The 19377-nt window shown below is 31.9% G+C and overlaps 1 protein-coding gene across 1 annotated transcript; it reads right to left on the reverse strand.

Moving 5' to 3' along the window:
- Window positions 1–196: 196 nt before the first annotated feature.
- LOC112054664 (centrosomal protein of 290 kDa) lies at window positions 197–18641 on the reverse strand. Its single transcript, XM_024094518.2, has 31 exons — window positions 18193–18641; window positions 17392–17464; window positions 17006–17274; window positions 16508–16643; window positions 16120–16256; window positions 15936–16040; window positions 15583–15867; window positions 14847–15034; window positions 14003–14325; window positions 13716–13890; window positions 12785–13623; window positions 12537–12702; window positions 12323–12455; window positions 12055–12164; window positions 11782–11958; window positions 11403–11664; window positions 11079–11307; window positions 10350–10998; window positions 10090–10224; window positions 9621–9726; window positions 9310–9483; window positions 8808–9010; window positions 8566–8715; window positions 8059–8193; window positions 7834–7988; window positions 7380–7543; window positions 1765–1925; window positions 1394–1521; window positions 895–986; window positions 564–701; window positions 197–338 (listed from the first exon to the last, which is right to left on the reverse strand). Exons 1-31 carry the CDS (start codon window positions 18370–18372, stop codon window positions 276–278), a joined length of 6240 nt encoding a protein of 2079 aa, XP_023950286.2. The 5' UTR covers window positions 18373–18641; the 3' UTR covers window positions 197–275.
- Window positions 18642–19377: the final 736 nt, after the last annotated feature.

Consider the following 19377-nt stretch of genomic DNA (forward strand, 5'->3'; position numbering starts at 1 on the left):
TGTACATTAAAGTGTATGTTTGTATAGTTTTTTAGCTCTTAACCTTATATGACCTTACGTAAAATAAATATGTCATTGTTTTGAACTGTAAGAATCTATAGAACGTGCCTATAAAACTAATTGAGGTGTTACAGACAGACAGACTGTGTGTCACTACGAGTATTATACAATTTTCTAATTAACAATAATTATATTGGTCTGATTTTTCACTTATCAACTAAGGTTTCTTTTTTTTTCTTAAGCATATTATCTAATATTTCTAATCTCGCTTATTATTATGCAGACATAAGACCTCCTCTCATTTCTATTTGTTCCAAACGCCGCTGCAAGCGTGTATTCTGAAAAAAAAATATTAGGTACTAAATTTAATACCTCTATCTAAGGTAAGGTACTTTTGCTTTATGAACCATTGTGGCGATGGGCACTATTATTTCATTATTATTTAATTCATATTAGTTGACTGACAAAGAAAAATATTTTATTTTCGTGAAAAAAGGAAATAATATTTTTTGTTTCTATTTCATTAATTGCTTCTTAATAATTAATGAATTATAAAATTGTACCTCTCTAAGTAATTCGTCCTCTCTTTCAGCGGCTATCCTAAGCATTTCCTTTGAATTCTCCAAAAGAGCATCTTTTTCAAGAATGGTTTTTTTGAGGTTAGAGATTTCAATACGATATGATTCTACTTGCGTGCGAATCTGTAAAGGAAAGTAGGTAAGTATCTGAACATACTCGTACTTATAAAACTTGACAATTTGTAAAGAATGACTTTTGAGAACCAAAAATAAAGGAAAAGAAGTGTATGATAAAATAAAAACAATTAGCGGTACAACTTTTGTAGAATAAGATAAGTAGGAAATTAATTGGCAAAGCCCTAGAAGGTAAAGTTACCTTTTCTGAGCTGCTACGACCACTGCTGGGGCGTGAGTCTACACGCTTGTTAACTCCTGATTTTTGGTCCGCCTGTAGTTTGCTGACGAGCCCTGAAATATAAAATGACAGGGAATTATTATGATTTTAGACTAAGGAGTATTTGATATAAGGAGTAATGATGGTCACTTTCTAATACAATACTCCACTAACACAGTTGAGTATTGTATTAGAAAGTGACCATCATTACGTATCAGTCTATTTTGGTGGTCATCAAAAAAAGGATTGTGGATTGGTTGGCGGAGATAATTTTTGCGAGGCGTCGCCGGTGGCTAGTTACCAAACTACCGGCAAAGACGTACCGCCAAGCAATTTAATCATCCCCCTCTTAACAAGTTACCCCGCTTCCATCTTAGATTGCATCATTCCTTGACTAAATGTTATATCATAGCCTGACCCAGAACACGATCAATGAATCTCATTATTCTAAACCACGATGGTAACTACTGGACCAACAAACCTCTAAGCGTCAGTACAGTCTGTTCTAAATCGCTGACTCGCTGTTGATTGGCCGAGGTGGGTATGTTCTCCAAACAGTTGACCCGCAGAGTTAGCTGCATATTTTCTTCTTTCAACATGTCGCAGTAACTGTAAACAGGTAAGCAACTTTTTAATAGCTCTATACATACACATTATATTTAACGATTTATTTCCAAAGAAATAAGGAAAATAGGTAGGTACAATTTAGTAGTTACATCTTCTTCTTAGGGTGCCTCTCCGACTGCTGAAGGTTGGCAGTCGGCTTCGTAAAATCTGCTTTACCTATATTTCGCGAGGCGAAATATGATATCATTTAAAAATGTTATTTGCTAGTAAATAAGTTTTACTTACTTTTTCCAATAATCCAATTCCGGTTTGGTGTCACACGCAGAATTTATTGGTGACCTAATTTGAGCTTCGAGCAGCGTGGACTCTAATTTCAAAACTTGACCCTTAAGCGAAGTAATTTCTGCTAGACACTTCTCATACTCTGACACCAAAGTTTCATTACCCTGGAATGATATAGAAATACTAAAATAAAAATCTTCTATAAAAACCGGCCAAGTGCGTGTCGGGCCACGCGTATTGTAGGGTCCTGTAGATTAAATCAAGATTTAGGACTTTAAGCCCCATATGCTAGACATTTACCATACGATAAGCCCATATACATGTCATGCACATCGCGACTAACAACAAGTATTATTAGAATTTGAACTTTATTTCTATGGGATGCCAAACATAAAAAATCACTAACAACGTAATTGCCATGGAAATGAGCTATGTCACTTCGCTGTAACTTTACAGATTGCAGGAGCTGGACTTGTAATTAACCCTTCAACAATGATGGTGATTATTCTTGAGTTTATTAAGGTTATACATGTAGTATAAATAAGAGTCACAGTGGAATTGCTAAGTTTTATTAAAACAATCAGAGCTAATTTACATTTTGCGTGTTCCCTATCGCAGAGCTGGCGGAAAGAGAGATTGTCACAGACAATATATTATAAACTAAGATGACATTGACAATTGACATTAATAGGTACACTATGGTTGTGAGTGCAGACAGATAATTATAAAATAATTAAGATTAGCAATATATTAATATTGCCTGCCCAATTGCAATTATCACTTTACAACACTTCCCCTCATGCGTAACATGAGAACAAATCTCTACAATGCAGGATTATACAAAACATAAAAATTAATAACTCAGGTTAATAACAAAAATAATCTCTACATTGCCCATCTCATATCTAGCATGATAGTATAAGTGGTACAACAGACTCACAATTATAAGGATACCAATACTCACAAGAACAGATGCCTATGATTCTACATCTTTCATACCCAAGTCATTAACAAAACCTAAAAATTTATGATTAGTTAAAGGTTTTGTAAACATGTCAGCTAACATTTTTTCAGTGGGTAAATAGCTGACTGTGACATCCGTTTTTCTAATAAAATCCTTAACAAAATGGTAACGAAGGTCAATGTGCTTTGTCTTCTTGTGGCAATATTCATTGGTTTCAAGCAATTTGATTGCACTTTGATTATCACTAAAGATTCGACAATTAAAATGTTTCACAAAAATTTCATACAAGAAATTTCTAAGAAAACACACTTCTTTGCATGAATCACTTAGGGCTAAGTACTCGGCTTCAGTACTTGAAAGCGCAATACATCGCTGTTTGCGCGACTCCCAATGCACAGTAGAGCCGCCAATTTTAACTATATATCCACTATAAGACCGTCTGTCTACGACATCATTGGCCCAGTCGGCATCTGCAAAAACTGTTAAATCAAAAGTACCAGATTTAACGAAAACTAATTTCTTATCTTTAGTGCCATTTAAATATCTTAATATTCTTTTTGCAGCCAGCCAATGATCTCGTGTAAATGCAGTATTAAATTGGCTTAAATGACTAAGAGCATAAGTAATATCAGGCCTTGAACATACTGACAAATACATTAAGCTTCCAATCAACTCTCGATATGGATACATACTATCCTCTACAATATTGTTACATGAGCCTTTTTCCAACTTATTAGCAACCATAGGTGTAGAGGCACTCTTACAATTTGTCATACCAAAACGCTTTAATAACTTGTTAATATAGTCTGATTGGTCAAATGTTATAGTCCCATTGGCTCTATCTCTATGTATTTTCATACCCAAACAATTTTTTAAAATGCCTAGGCGTTTAACACTAAATTCAGATTCTAGCAAGTCATACAAGTTTTCCTTATCCTTAGAACTATTACTAAAGATATAAAAGTCATCAACATATAATGCCAGAATCGTTAATTGCTTGTTATTTCTTTTTATATAAACACATGGCTCACATCTATTTTGTACATAACCATTGTTAGTCAACAAAACGTTTACACTATTATTCCACAGCCTACTTGCCTGTTTAAGGCCATATAAACATTTCTGTAACAAACAAACTTTAGTCTTATCATATGAGAACCCTAAAGGCTGTTCCATATAAATAATTTCATCAAGACTACTATGTAAGAAGGCTGTGTTTACGTCCACATGTTCTATGTCCATATTTAATTCATTAGCAATACAAAACAAAATTCTAAGAGAAGTATGACGTACTACCGGTGAAAAAGTTTCAGAGTAGTCAACACCCGGTTTTTGACTAAAACCTCTTGCCACAAGACGTGCTTTATATTTTGTACTGTTACCTGACTCATCAGATTTTAATTTATAAACCCATTTGGAACTAACTATATTGCAGTCCTTTGGTCTATCAACTAATTGCCAAACATTATGTTTTATTAAAGAATTATATTCATCACGCATTGCTGTGAGCCAACAATCTCTATTAGGACTTGCCATTGCCTCATCATAAGATTGAGGTTCATCATAGATAAACCATTGACAAAGAAAAGATACATCTGATGAATCAGATAAGTCATAATCTTTATACCTATCTGGCTTTTTATTCCGAGTGGAACGAACCAGTCGTTCGCAACTGGTACTGGGAACCTGTAGCACTAAATCTTCCCCTCGAACGATAGTCTCGTTCCATACCATTGCATCTGACTGATTACTGTCTCTTTCACTCAGCACACTCTCCTCAGCACTTTGGAAGGAAGATTCCCCTGAAACTGGAGACAAAAATTCATTATTCCGCTCAGATTGACTAGAATTAATGACCATGTCATTTTCATGATTGCATGGACTATTGCTTTGCAAATCCATGTTATTTTCATTTGGACCTATGCTTTGCATATCCACATTATTATTAATATTTCTATTTTCAGTTGGAACCATGCTTTGCAAATCCAAACCTGAATAATTTTCATTTATAGGGTTGCTTTGCATACCTATATTATTATAAATAAAATTATTATTATTACTACTATCACAGTGTATCATTGTATTATCACAGTGGTTTAAGAAATGGTTTTCAAAAAATATTACATTTCTGGAAACAATTATCTGCTTAGGGTTAGTGGGGTCAATCAATCTATAGCCCTTAGTGTTCTCACAATATCCTACAAAGATGCAAGATCTTGATTTAGAATCAAGCTTATCTCTTTTTACCTGTGGAATAAGTGTCATAGCTAGACAACCAAAAACACGTAAATGGCTCAGGTTGACTTTGTTACCTGTCCATGCCTCCTCTGGAGTTTTATTGGGAACTGCTGCTGTAGGGCTTCTGTTCTTAAGATATATAGCTGTAATTACAGCTTCTCCCCAATACTCTTTAGGAAGACTAGCTTCACGAAGCATACAGCGAACTTTCTCAAAAAGTGTCCGGTTAAGTCTCTCAGAGACACCATTTTGAGACGGACTATAAGGAGCAGTAGTTTGATGAACTATACCCTCACTCTGTAAATATTTAGAGAAATAAGCACTGCAATACTCTCCACCCCTATCAGTTCGCAGACATTTTATAGAAAACCCAGTTTGCTTTTCAACAGTTGCTTTAAAATATTTAAATTTGGACAAAACTTCGGATTTATATTTTAATAAATAGCCATATGTTTTTCTAGAAAAATCATCGGTAAACGTTACCAGATATCTAGACTCACCCAGACTACATACAGGCATCGGACCACACACATCAGAATGAACAAGCTCCAACAACTGCTTGGAACGTTTTGCTTCACCCCTAGGAAAACTTTGCACTGCTTGCTTCCCCTCAACGCATGTTACACACTTGTTAGTGATTGCACCATGCTGAGTCGAGTGAATATTAACACCAAAAGCGAGTTTACAGAGAACACTTACCCCATGATGACTCAAATGTCCAAGCCGCTTATGCCATAAGCACAAGTCAGGTGTAACTTTGGCATTTTCCGTTGTGTCAAGCGAACTTTGTGGCTGGGACACAATATTCACATTGGTTACAGCTAAAGACTGCTCCTGTGAATCATATAAAACATTGTCCAAAATATAAATACCCCCCTGTCTGGTGGCAGATACAACAAGAACTTCCCCTTTGAAAACATAACATTTAGTATTATTAAATTTAACAGACAAAGCCTTCTCACATAATTTATATACACTAATTAAATTTGTTGAGAGGTCAGGTACATATAAAACGTCTGTAACTAATTGTGTCTTGTTATTTTTCATAGGAATCTTAACACTACCGTAACCTAGACATCTTAAGGTTGTACCATCAGCAACTTGTACAGTTCTATCACAATTTGTAATATAACTAAACCACTTTATTTCTTTACACATGTGCATAGACGCGCCTGAATCCACAATCCAGTCCTTGTTCTCGAAGACACCAAAACAGTTGGCCACCAATGCTGTTGTTGTGTTGCCTCGCTGTTCTTTCTTGTATTTAAAACATTTTGATTTTTTGTGTCCACTGCGTTGGCAAAAATCACAAACAGGTACCTTTTTAGCCTTACGGTATTGTTGCTTTGACAAAAGGGCCATATCGTCTCTGCTTTCAGTCCTTCGTCGACGTTCTTCTTCTTGCAACAACCTGGTTCGTACTAAATCACTGGATATTATACCTGTGTAGGCAACCGCTTCGAGACTGGAAACTATTATATCATATTCTTGTGGAAGGCCGCTTAAAATTATCTCCGCCACTTCAGCATCCTCTATGGTACGACCAATATCTACCAATTGTTGTACAAGAGTGGTAATATGTTCAAAGTATTTCTCCATACTATTAAAATCGGCATATGAAGCGTGATGTAATAGTCTCAACAATGCGACACGCCTCCCGAATCCTTTGTCTTCAAAGACTGAGCTTAATTTGTTCCACGCTTGCTTTGCTGTAGTAACATTTCGTATATATTGCACACATATAGGTTTAACAGATAAACTTATACGAGCGAGCGCGCGTAAATCCTTTGCAGGATCGACAGGCTCAGCTCCTTCAACACAAGACCACAAATCTTCTATGATGAGTAAGTGACGCATGTTAAATTTCCAGATTACATAATTACTCACGCCTTCTAGCTTTTCATGATGCAGATATCCACTCGCAACAGGATTCGCAGAAGCCATTTTTGATGAGCTCTGGTGACAATGGGTGACAACGTGTTACCACGCGGTCCACGCAGTAGATGTATTTTCTCAAAATTTTCACCAAATCTTGTAAATCGCGTGATCGGCCTATAACCTCTTGAGTTTATTAAGGTTATACATGTAGTATAAATAAGAGTCACAGTGGAATTGCTAAGTTTTATTAAAACAATCAGAGCTAATTTACATTTTGCGTGTTCCCTATCGCAGAGCTGGCGGAAAGAGAGATTGTCACAGACAATATATTATAAACTAAGATGACATTGACAATTGACATTAATAGGTACACTATGGTTGTGAGTGCAGACAGATAATTATAAAATAATTAAGATTAGCAATATATTAATATTGCCTGCCCAATTGCAATTATCACTTTACAACAATTATTAACTTTCATATTATATTCTTAAGGATACAATAAATTCTGGCATGCTTTTTGTAATGTTATACTTACCTTTTCTGCAAGTTCCAGCGCAGCAATTCTACGCTGTTGCGCTTCGATTCTGCCAAGGAGTGCACGCGTCGATACTGGCGGAGGAGTAAAGCTGTCTTCGTCCTTTGACAGAACTTTCTCTGATGTTTCGGCATCCTGTTTCTCTATGTCCAGTGTTTTTTCATCTATAGAGTAATATATTTTATTAGGTAATGGTAATAATAAAATATTTTTATTTTTTTTGTCACTAATTAAATTTCTTACCACGACATACACAATAATTTAAATATAATGTAGCTTTTTTCAATATTTCACTACACTTTCAATATTTTACTGTTATCTTGTTTTGTATATAATCAGTTGTCATGTTCTCTTAGAAGTGCGTTACGTATTACGGATTCTTTATTGTTACGTATTACGGATTCTTTATTATAATGTTATAGCATCGGTTAAAAATAAATCAAACCTTACTCACGTTTTATATCACCCAATCTTATAAAAAGTGTGCGCTTCTCTTTTTCCAGCCTTGCAATGGCAGACTTTGACAAATTTAAGCTCACTTCTAGCTTCTTCATTTCTTGACACTTTTCATCGTATTTCGCTTGCCAACGTTCAGATAATTGTTGCGCTCTAATCAAAATAATTTTTATGTTTTAAAAACTTAATATTAACGATTTTCAAAATTTTGATATTTTATTACCTTTTCCATTTATCCCAAAGCGCTACAGAGGAATGGGCATCACGTCGAGCACTTGTAAGTTGTGCTTGTAAAGATGCTATCTTATTTTGAAGGGCAGCAGACTCCGCCGAAGGAACTTTGTTACCCGTGGTAGTGCTGAAAGATTAATTTAAAAAACTGCAGTACTACAACTTCGTTATCATGGCAAGTAAAACAAAGTCTGAATAGTAAAGGATATTGTTATGAGACGAATATTTTAGAATAACATGGGTTCACCGTGCGGGTGACGGATCCTTCGTGTGGCAGAAAGAAAAACTCCGAGCAGAGCTCAGGACTTGTGACCAACATGTTAAGGATATCCTTTAAAATTGATTAACACTTTTCTGCTCCATTCGTGTTCATCTCCCTGCCCAGCCAAATTTGGTAAGATTCTACTAGAGGAGCTTTGGATTCTCGGTCTAATATATAACTTGCTGGAATTCTAGTGAGACAAAGAGAAAAAAGTTTACTACTATACGAATTACTTACATACGAAAGACTTGATTTTTGAGATTCTGGGCATCGAGGCGTGACCTACGCTCCCTAGCAGCAAGCACTTTTATCTGTCTCCTCAATATAGTGTTTTGTTTCCCAATTAACTGTTTCTCTCTTCGTAAACGCTCAATCATCGGCTCTTGCCTGAAAGTTTAAAGCAGCTTTACTTATATCGTTTTATATTATTGCATGAAATACAAAACTTTTTACATTTTTACTTTATAATGTGTACGTACCATATAGCTGTAGAAGTGCTGGAAATCCTTACAAAATCGTCTTGCATTTCGTTCAAGTCGCCTGTGGATTCAAACTTCAGTTCCAATCTATCAGATCCCAGTTGTGATGCCGCGTCGCTCAATTCGTCAACTTCAACAATGGCGGATAAATCGAAACTAGGGTCATTTGTTGTGAGCATTGTCTGCATGTTCAGTATTTGTGTCTAAAAGTTACGGGCATTATAATATATTTAACCTAATAGTGTTTTATTTTAATTAACAAGACAAAATTTTGACCAAAGGCATTTAAAAAACAAGATAAGACGTTGTTAATAAAACTGTGATTTTTTACTACAACAGTAAATTAAAACATGAAAATAGATTGAAAATGAATCGTAATAGCTAACATACAATTGAACAGGATTAAACCTGTACCAAATCAAACTAAAGATTTAATTCACTCTACGAAAAGGGACCACAAGCGATTACCCGACAATACAGTTCTGTCTTACTTATTACTTACTTTTAGATTATTTATAACTGAGCGCAGATTTTCAATCTGGGCGTCCTTTTCTGTCAATTGTTTTACGTGCAAAGCTTTTTGTTCTGCTAATCTGGTGCGTAGCTCCATATGTTCCCGTTGAGTCTCATTGAGCTGTGTCATCCAATGCTGGTTCTCAGCTTTGTATGATTCCATCTGCAAAATTTTGTATAACATCTCTAATAACCATTTAACAATTTCAAAGTGTTTTTTTTTTATCTTTGGTTCATTCCCGTTTAATTTTTAATGTACCTATTATTTTTTTAATTTTATTCTATAAAATTAATACTTACCTCATGATTGTGTCTCTCTTTCAATTGCGTACTAAGTTGTTCCATTTTTGATAATCTTTCTAATGCTAATTCTTTCCAACGTTCTAATTCACTTTGTTGATTTTTTCTTAAAAAAATGTATAAAATTACAAGTAAATAAAATTTTAGTATCTAAGATTCCAAGATAACTGTTTTCTCAAGTGCTTAAAGTTTTACACGAAATTAAAACACAATATTTTATTTTTTGTCTGTTCGTCTGGACTTATATCTGGAGTAGTTGAGCCGATTTAAGTGGGACTTTCACTGTTAAATAGAGGAGGTTATAGAGCAATATAAATGCTTCTTTTAATTCCAGAAAATCTACGATTCCCGCGGGATTTGCAAAATACTGAATATCACGCTAAAGAAGTTGCGAGCGTCCACTAGTATATTAACTGAGACTGTAAAGCTCATCAAATAATCAAGAGTTAATAACCGAGAAGTAACTTACAAGTCAGTTTTGTATCCTTCTACAGCACTTTGAAATTTAAAGCATTTATCTTCCAAATCATTAATTTTTATTCTATATTTACTAGTCACTTCATTGCTAATGTCATTTTTGGGAGACGTCGTTTTAAACTGTTTTCTGTAATAAATACGTAATTTATTATAGAGTACGTAATAGCATAGGAAAGATAAGGTGTAGTTATCAAAATAGGTAAACACTAATATGATTGATGGTGAAATACGATGTGGAAAGTGAATACTTACTCATCGACTACAGCCTGCAAGTCTGACAAATCCGACTGTAATTTTTTTATCGATTTTAAATATTCCTGCCTTTCTTTTTTTAATAGTTCTTTGTATTCTACTATAACGTTATTTTTATCACTTTCTATTTTCTTTAAATTTTCTATTAAATCTTGGTTTTCAGTGGTTATAGCTTCGTTTGCATTTACTTGTGATATTTCTTTTAATTTGAATTCATGTATTTCTTTTTTCGTAGAATCAATAACAGCTTCTAATTGTTTTATTATTTTATCTTTTTCACGGATAATACCAATAACGTTTTGTAATTTGTTATTCAATTCACTTTTTTCTGTATTCAAAAGAGACAATTCTTGTGTTTGTCGACGTGACATTGAATTCAGATCCTCTAAGAGTTTGTCTTTATGTTTATTATCTTTCAAAAGTTTATTTACATGGGTGTTCAATTCAATTGAGTTTTCATCATCGTCGGTTTGTATTTTTTTTACATCTGTTGGTCTCGAGAATAAATGAGTCTGAGTTTGTCTGTGTTCTACCTTTTTAGTTTCTATGACAGTCTTATTTAATTTAGCATCATCAATCTGCTTTATTCTGCTAGCCTCTGTATTGTAATTTTGTGGTTTTTCATGTAATATCGTATACGTAAGACTACCTTAAATATTAAATAAAAAAATTTAAGAAATTAAATAATAAATTCTCTATATTTTAATAATCATTTAGTAGGTACTGTACCTTTACTATTTGTTTCATCACTGGTTTGAATATCTTGAACCTTTAGTTCTTCATTTTCTTTTTGACAAACAGAGTTTTCATATTTAGAACTTGATTGTTTAAACACTTGATTTACTAATAGCAAAGATTTTTCTAGCAAATTACAACGCTCCAAAAGATTTTTATGAGATTGTTCTAAAACTGCTATTTTTTTATTATAATTTTCAAGTTCTAATTTTTGAGTATTTTCCTAAAATAAAGTTATTTTACAATTCCTTGAGATTATTTTAGAAAATATGTAAAATACTAAAATGTATGTATTGTAAGAGTAATTTGTAGACTCACCATTACAATGTTTTGCAATTTATGATGACAACTGTCTTCATCGTCAAAGCATTTTGTATTAGATAGATCTAATATTTGACTGTAAATACTGTGTTTAGTCATTAGGTTTGACTGTAAATCTTCTAAGTCATTTAATTTTTCTTGAGTCTCTTGTGATTTACGTTGAAGTTCTTCAAGTTTATGGTAAAAAGTTTCTGCACAGATCAGAGGTAAACAACCATTATATTGATTACGCAAAACTTCTACAATATCACTCATAGATCTGAAAAGTAAATTATTTTACAATTTAAAATTATTCTATAAACTGTGTTTATTTAACTATATGCATTTATAAATAATATGTTTTCTCCCACATATATAATAATGTATTAAGATTTACCTCAACTGTTTATTGCACCTTTTGGAGTAAATATCAAATACTTTTTCACGTTTATTTAACATTTCTTCTGCTTCTGCTCTCATCTGTTTCTCTTTGTGTAAATCTATTTTCAAGGACTCAATTTTATCATTGCTTTCAGACGTCTGGACATGTGCTAATAAAACTTCACCACTGAGTCTATGAGAAAAAATGATATGAACGCCATGTAAGAAAATTATTATTTTGAAACAAATAGTGATAATTTAGATTTAAAAACGATGACTTAAATACAACCTAGCAATTATAGCTTTATTGTCTCCCGTCGACTGAAGATCAAGAACTTGATGTCTCAACATATTTATTTCTATATCATTGTTTAATTTTCGTTTTTCATTCGCCTTTACCTAAAGTTGAATTAAATTATACAATTATTAATAAAACAAAATGATGAGCAAAAACTATATTATTAAAACTAACAATTATCACAATAACTTAATTACGAGCATACAAAGTAGAGTAGTTTAGATAAAGTAATAAAAATAAATAATATTTTTATAAGTACTTGTGAAAGTAAAATGTCATATTTATTTTGTATCTCTTTTTGTTGGTCTTTAAGGAATTTATTTTCTTCTTGCAACAATTTAATTTGATCAATATTCATATCTTCGTTAGCTTCTTTACTCATTGTTTTGTCTCTGAAAACAAGTAAAATAAATTGTAAGTTTCTGTAATTGAACAATTACAGCCTTAGATTCAGAGTATAAAAATAAAATTACATTAGTATAGATTGTGAGGTTTGTAAATCCAATACTTTTCTCTCTAAGATCTCAATCTCAGAATTTCTTTTATTTAACTCAAGACTCATTTGTTCGAGCTGTTTTTGTAATACTATTTGTTCTACATCTGATAATATCTTATTAGACTGTTGCACTCCTGTTATTGCTGAAAATTATAAACAAAATATATAGTCAACAAAATTTCACATTCAACTAATTATGTAAATAAATTAAACATTTTCACTTACATTTATCTTTAATTAATTTATGAAATCTATTAATAACGTCAATTTTGTCATCTTCTAGCCTTTTAGTAATATCTAGTGACTTAATATGGGTCCTATTATTATTTTCAATAACATTTCTATATTTTAAGATATACTGATTAAGAATTTCATTTTGTTTCAAAAACAACTCGAGCGGTATAGAGTTACGCAACTTGTCACTCAGATTTAAAACTGATATTAACAAACTTTGCACTTTTTTTTCGTACTCAAACGTTTCAATCATCTTTTCTTTTTTAATTTCTAAGTGTTCATTTTTTATATTTTCATTCAAAGTTCTTATTTGCTTGAATGAATCTTCAAGAAAGCTATACTTTCTATCCATAAGATTTAACTTTGAAGTAGACAATAATCCAGGAGATCGGTTGCTAGTATCATCTTCATTTTCATCTATTTGACATTTTAAATATTCTATTTCAGCTTTATATTGTTCTTCTTTAAGCAGCCATCTATTTAAATCGTCTTTGGCAGATATTGTTAACGAAGTAAGTTTATCAAATAGCATTGTAAATTTATTTTGAAAATATTGTAAAGCGTGTATAAATTGGTTTTCGAAAAGGACATTTCCCTTATTGAGTAAATCTTTTATCTGATAACCATCACTAAAGTCAATTTTTGCAAGTGTATTATTTGACATCCATGATCCAAATTCTCCTAACGTCATATCAGTGCAAAATAATAGTTTTTCATCTATTTCAGGTTTTACTTGTGTTTTTTCTTTTATACCAAGTATTACTTTTTCTAAATCAGATGACTTCTTTTTTTCTTCAGAAAGCTTTTCCATTAGTTGAAATGTTTCTGTCCTAATGTATGAAATAGAAAAGTATCGAAATATTAAAAATATAATATTTGTAAGTAACTAATAGCAGTAAAAGTTTGTACATATTTTAGATACCTAGAATCATTTAAAGCACTTATTAAAGCTTCTTTGCCACCTTTAGCCGCTTTTAATTCCATTATTGTTGTCATATGTGGAGAAAACCACCCAGCCAATTTTCGTGCTTCCATTGAATTTAAAATAGCTTCTAAACTAGGACACTCCATAGAAAGTATTCCAGAAGTTGTATTACCTGTTGATAAGACATTTTTTAGATATAATATGTATTAATTATAATATATTACTATTTATTTTAATTATATGTATACAGTTTCAAGATAAAGTTTTTTTTGGTAAACTCTTACTGTTATCTTTTAAATAAGTAAGAATTTCAGTAAGTCCTTTTCTGAGTCCTTCGTTTTCTTCTAATATAGTCTTCATCAAATCAGATGTTTCGTTTACACTATTTAAGTCATTTGTGTTATTTTCATCATAAGTTTTTAGATTCGATCTCAGTTGTAGAAGCTCTGTTTTTTTATTATAACACTCAATTTCAAGAGAAACCAGTTTATTTTCATATTCTTGTAGTTTATTTTGAAGTTGAACATTAGAAATTTCTAAATCTTTATAATTTTTTAATATTCCGTGTGTATATATTTCTTCATTTTCAGGTATTTCTAACCTCTTCCTGAAAGGGAATGTTAATAAATCATATATTTTTTTTTATAAATTAGAACTTTCTTATATGAATTAGAATTTTCTTTTTTATTTTTTCCATTTATCACACTTAAGAATATGTACATATTCCTGACTTAAATATTGTAAAAATAAAAAGGAAAGAAGGTCAATCAATTTGACGTGTATATTTTTTATGTATGAACACGAGTAACTTTTTACTGAGTAGTCCGAATTATATATATTTTTTTACAAGCTAATTTTGTACGTCTGTTTGGTATTCTAGAACTAAATACTATAAAAAAATTTGAATCCAACAAGATATTACTTTTGTAGCGATAAAAATTAATACAATTTAAAAGATGAAAAGTTACAGTATTCTTAGCAAAAAAACCTTGAAAAACAGTATAAAACCTATATTTTTGTGTTCCAAATCCAATTCAAGACTATCTACGAGTTACAATTATAACACGCAATGTAAAACATTGTTCAACTGAATTTTAAGTGTAAGTACGTATAAAATATGCTTAGTACCTCATAGTTTCATTTTCGAGTTGAAATTTGCTAACAAGGTTGTTTAATAAATTCACCTCTTGTACTAAGGACTTAATACCTTCATCTTTGATTTTAAGATGTCTTTTTTTATTCTGAATGCCTTCTATCAGAGCATTTATACCATCATCTGAACGTAAAAGTTTCAGTTGTGCTGTGATTTCTGCAAGCTAATTAGAACAGTTTTGTAAAAAAAAGGGTTTCTATACTTAAGTCATGCTCAATGTGCACTGTTTGCAAACAAACAAATTAAAAATAAGGGTATAAATTGCTAGTCATTTCACATGTAATAATCATGATAATTAACTTGTTCAAAGTTAACGAAAATAAATATTAATAAGCTTAGAACAATTAAGAAATATAGCTAATATAATTTGAATAACATTTTATGAAAAAAATTATCAATACATAATTTAAAATAAATAAGTTATGAAATAACATGCGTTTTCTTCCTTCATTTCTACTTTGTTTATTGATAAACAGTGCACATCGTCTATGGCTTTAGTATAAGACGAGTCAAATTGCTAATTGTAAGGTTAAGGTAAACATTAACGTTTTATTAATCTAATTTCCAGACAATGTCAATCCAATAACAATAATTCAACCTTTTAAACATCGATTTGAGAAATTCTGACGTCATAGTCGTTCAACTACAACTTCAAGTTTATTTGTAGTAAATATTTAGATTTTATGCACATAATGTAAAGTAGAAAGGCACCTCTTTTTCACGTACAGCTACCATTTCTTCCGTCCCATGAAGAGTTAATTTTAAACTTTTGACTTTTTTCTTAAGTTTATTAATTATATTTTTTTCTTTACCATCATCACTCTCATTTTTATGTTCAGATACAGAGACGTCAGGTACATCTTCAATTACCACTTTTAAACGTTGATTTTCTTCCTTTAGAGTATGTATTAAGTTTGCAGATTTAATCATTTCTTCAGAGGCCTCAAGCAATTTTTCTTGTAATTCTTTAATTTTCATTTCTTCAATTTTAATTTTCTGGAAATTATTAGTAATGCTGTGTTTACTTTCCTGATTGATTATGATATGACAATTTATTTACTTACCTTTGGTGATATATTCATTTTTGATTTTTGTATCATGTCCTCCTTAAGCTGGGAGTTTTCAGCTGACAACTCGTCAATTTTACTTTTATGGCGTTTCAATATATCCTATAGTAAAAATACCAGTTGTTATAACCATATAAGTTTACTTAATACATTCAATAAAAGAAATAATATAAACGCATACTTTAAGACGGTGATGTTCAGATTTAACATTTTCTTCTGTTTTTTCATATAACAAATTAATTTTATTTCTTTCATTTTGAAGATTATCTATTTCTAAAACTAAGTTTGCTTTTTCTTCTTCCATCCTCGCCAGAAGTTCTAACCATAAAATAAAAAAGATTTGTTAAAAGAAGATAAGGGGCAATGTAATGCATAATACACCTGCATTATATTCAAGTAATTATACAGGTGTACTCTAAAAATAATCTTTTATATGCAACATACTTGTAGAATAAAGACTTTTAATTTTTACTAGCGTATAAAAGTTTTGTTATTTTGAAAAACAATTTCTTACTTCGTTTTCACTACTTTTAAAATATTAAAATATAATTAATACTAGTAATAAATACCTTTCAGGTTTGTTTGTTCGTTATTAAAAGTAAATAGTTGTTCGCTCAAATTTTCTATAAGCAGTGTAGCTTCTTTTAATTTGTCTTTGAATATAATTAATTTTTCTTTTATTGTTGTATTTTCTTCTTCTAGGATCTGACGAAAAATTGAAATTTTCTTCATTATCCTGTTATATTACATTAAATTTGTAATAATACTTACGTAGGTATTATTACATATATGTAATGGCGGCGTCACTTGCTTGAAATGTTTGTTACAAAATAAATTTTGAAAACAATGAGATAAAAAAAAAAATTAAAAAAATGCCTACACTCCCCACAAATAGTACTTTTAAAGGTTATTTAATAAAAGGTACCGTTATTTTTTTTTCTGTAACCGTGACTACGTGTAGGTATTTAGAATATTATGTTGATCAGTTTAATACCTTGATACGTGAATTCCTTACAAAAATTATATAAACTTTCACATAAAATTATATTATTTTTCACTTGTCTAACCTTAACATCTCCAAGTAATTTTCGTATATGTTTATTTCTCTTTGCTACTTCATTTTCCAACTGTGCGACAGCGTTTAGTTCAGATAACGTACCGCGACTTGACTCACTTTCTTGATCTTTATTTTTGTCCTTTTCATGTTGAGTTTTTCGTTCTTCTAATTCAGCAATATCAGCATACAGTTGTTCCAAAATATCTTTATTTGCTTTAATTACTTCTTCTTGATGTGTTATTGTTTCCAATACACTATCAGAGCTGATAGCAGGAGAATCTATAAACGAGTTTTACTTTAAAATATTTTTAATTAAGTAGTCAAGTTTAAAATTTATTTATTAAGTAGTCCAGTACGACTCAGAATATATTACTATATCGAGTGATTTGATCTTACCTGTAAATGTGCTTCTTTCTTTTGTTTTAATTTTTCTTTTTGTTTTTTCCAGTTTACCCAATACTCCATTGACCTAAATATTAATGTTATTACAAATTTATATTCGATGAAAATTTTCGTTAAAATTATGTAGTATAACCTTGCTTAAAGCTATGCATTTATATTAATGCATGTATATTATTTTTACCCTTGTAACAATCTACTATTTAATGTCAAAGCGTAAGTTGTAACAACCCTGACAATATAATAACATTGCAGTGTACGACCTTGGGCAGAAAAAGTTTACATACAGTGGCGTAGCATGGACTAGACGTGAGAAAAGTCACATCAGCGAGGTCCTTTTCTATCATTGTCGATTATTCGGCCTCATTAGCTGCAACTTGTGATCCATTTCTAACCGATTTTGTAAAACTATTGTCTTGTTTGATTACAACATTTCCTTGATATGTTTATGATAAAATGGTATTTAAGTCAAAACCACCCGGCTAAGGCCTCGCGAGCTCCCTTTTAGAGCGAGGTCGTATATGGCAACTCCGTTCGTAGCACTCCCGATGGTCCGCGCGTGCCGGGGGGCGTGTAGCATGAATGAAAAACCCACGACTGATGCACCTCACTTCCCCGCACGCACGATTTCACACCCGCGCAGTCTTTCCCCCCGTCGCCCGCATTTCATGGGAGTGTCATCCACGAACTTGCTAGATTATACACAACGCTTCGCTTCGCCCACGCCTAGCTACGTCACTGTTTACATCTATGTAGGTATAATAGTTTAAGTCGAGATATTTTGAATTCTTTACTTACTTGTTCAGTTTTATATTTTATCAAGTCTTGAGCGAGTCTAAACAAAATCTTTAAGTCAGTAAAGTTGAGTTCAATATCGTCAGCTTCCATCCAAGATAAACTTTCACAAAGTTTTTCTTTTTCTCCTTGTTTCAATTCTCTTTGTGAAAACTTCAGTATCTCACGCCAGTCCGTCTCCATTTTGAACAAACTTCAAGCAGCAGATCCAGTTATGTACCCACAATTACTCATAATTGACTGTGCTGACAGAATAATATGATGAATCACACTGCAGCAATGTTTGTGACTTCGAGCGCATTGTTTGTGTTTGACCGGTTGCTACGCAACGTTGTGTTGCCCTCTTTAGATTACCTACTAACGTATTGGTAGTAGAACTCTTAGTTTTGGTAGCAACTTGATAAAGAGAGCCTACAAGAAATAAATCAGTTTTAGAGTTTTCTTTGTCCTCTTTTTGCTGTGCATAAATAACTTACAAACTAATAAAATATAATTTTATTTTATCATCAATCATCAACAATCTAGTAACCATGCAGGTCCAAACTTGTCTCCAAATATAAAAGAAAGGATTTGGAGCGTACACTTTGCTGCATCGATGATGATTCGTCATCATCATCATCATCGTCATCATCATCATCATCATCATCATCACTATCAACCCATGTTAAAATGCACATAATTGAAAAATTGGAGGTGCATGTCTTGGGCCGGATTCGAAGCTACGCCCTCCGTAATCGGAGTCAGAGGTCGTATCCACACCACTGTGATATCACGGATTCAGATGCTGTTTACTTAATATGTCCTTTTTTATTCTGTTATCTAATGTTAATGTACAGGTACAATGTATGCCGATATAGGAGTCACGCCTGGGACCTTATGTACGCTTTAAATAAAACGATGTTTTTTTTAATAGAAAGTTTATATTAGATGTGATGACATTGAACAATAGCAGTAAATGTTACATTGCATGTCGAGGTGTCAACAACAAATAAACGTTTGTGCTTCTAGAAATAAATTAACAAAACTACAACAATAGGTTAAAATAAAAATTATATTCCATACATGAATTAAGCGATTACATAGGGCGAGAAAAACGACAGTTTGGCAAAATAACAACATTCACTAATTTACGTAAATCAATGTTTTGTACTTTTTACATTGACCTCTTATAATAAAAGGACGCACTAT

Source organism: Bicyclus anynana, chromosome 12, assembly GCF_947172395.1.
Source record: "Bicyclus anynana chromosome 12, ilBicAnyn1.1, whole genome shotgun sequence".
Lineage (NCBI taxonomy): Eukaryota > Metazoa > Arthropoda > Insecta > Lepidoptera > Nymphalidae > Bicyclus > Bicyclus anynana.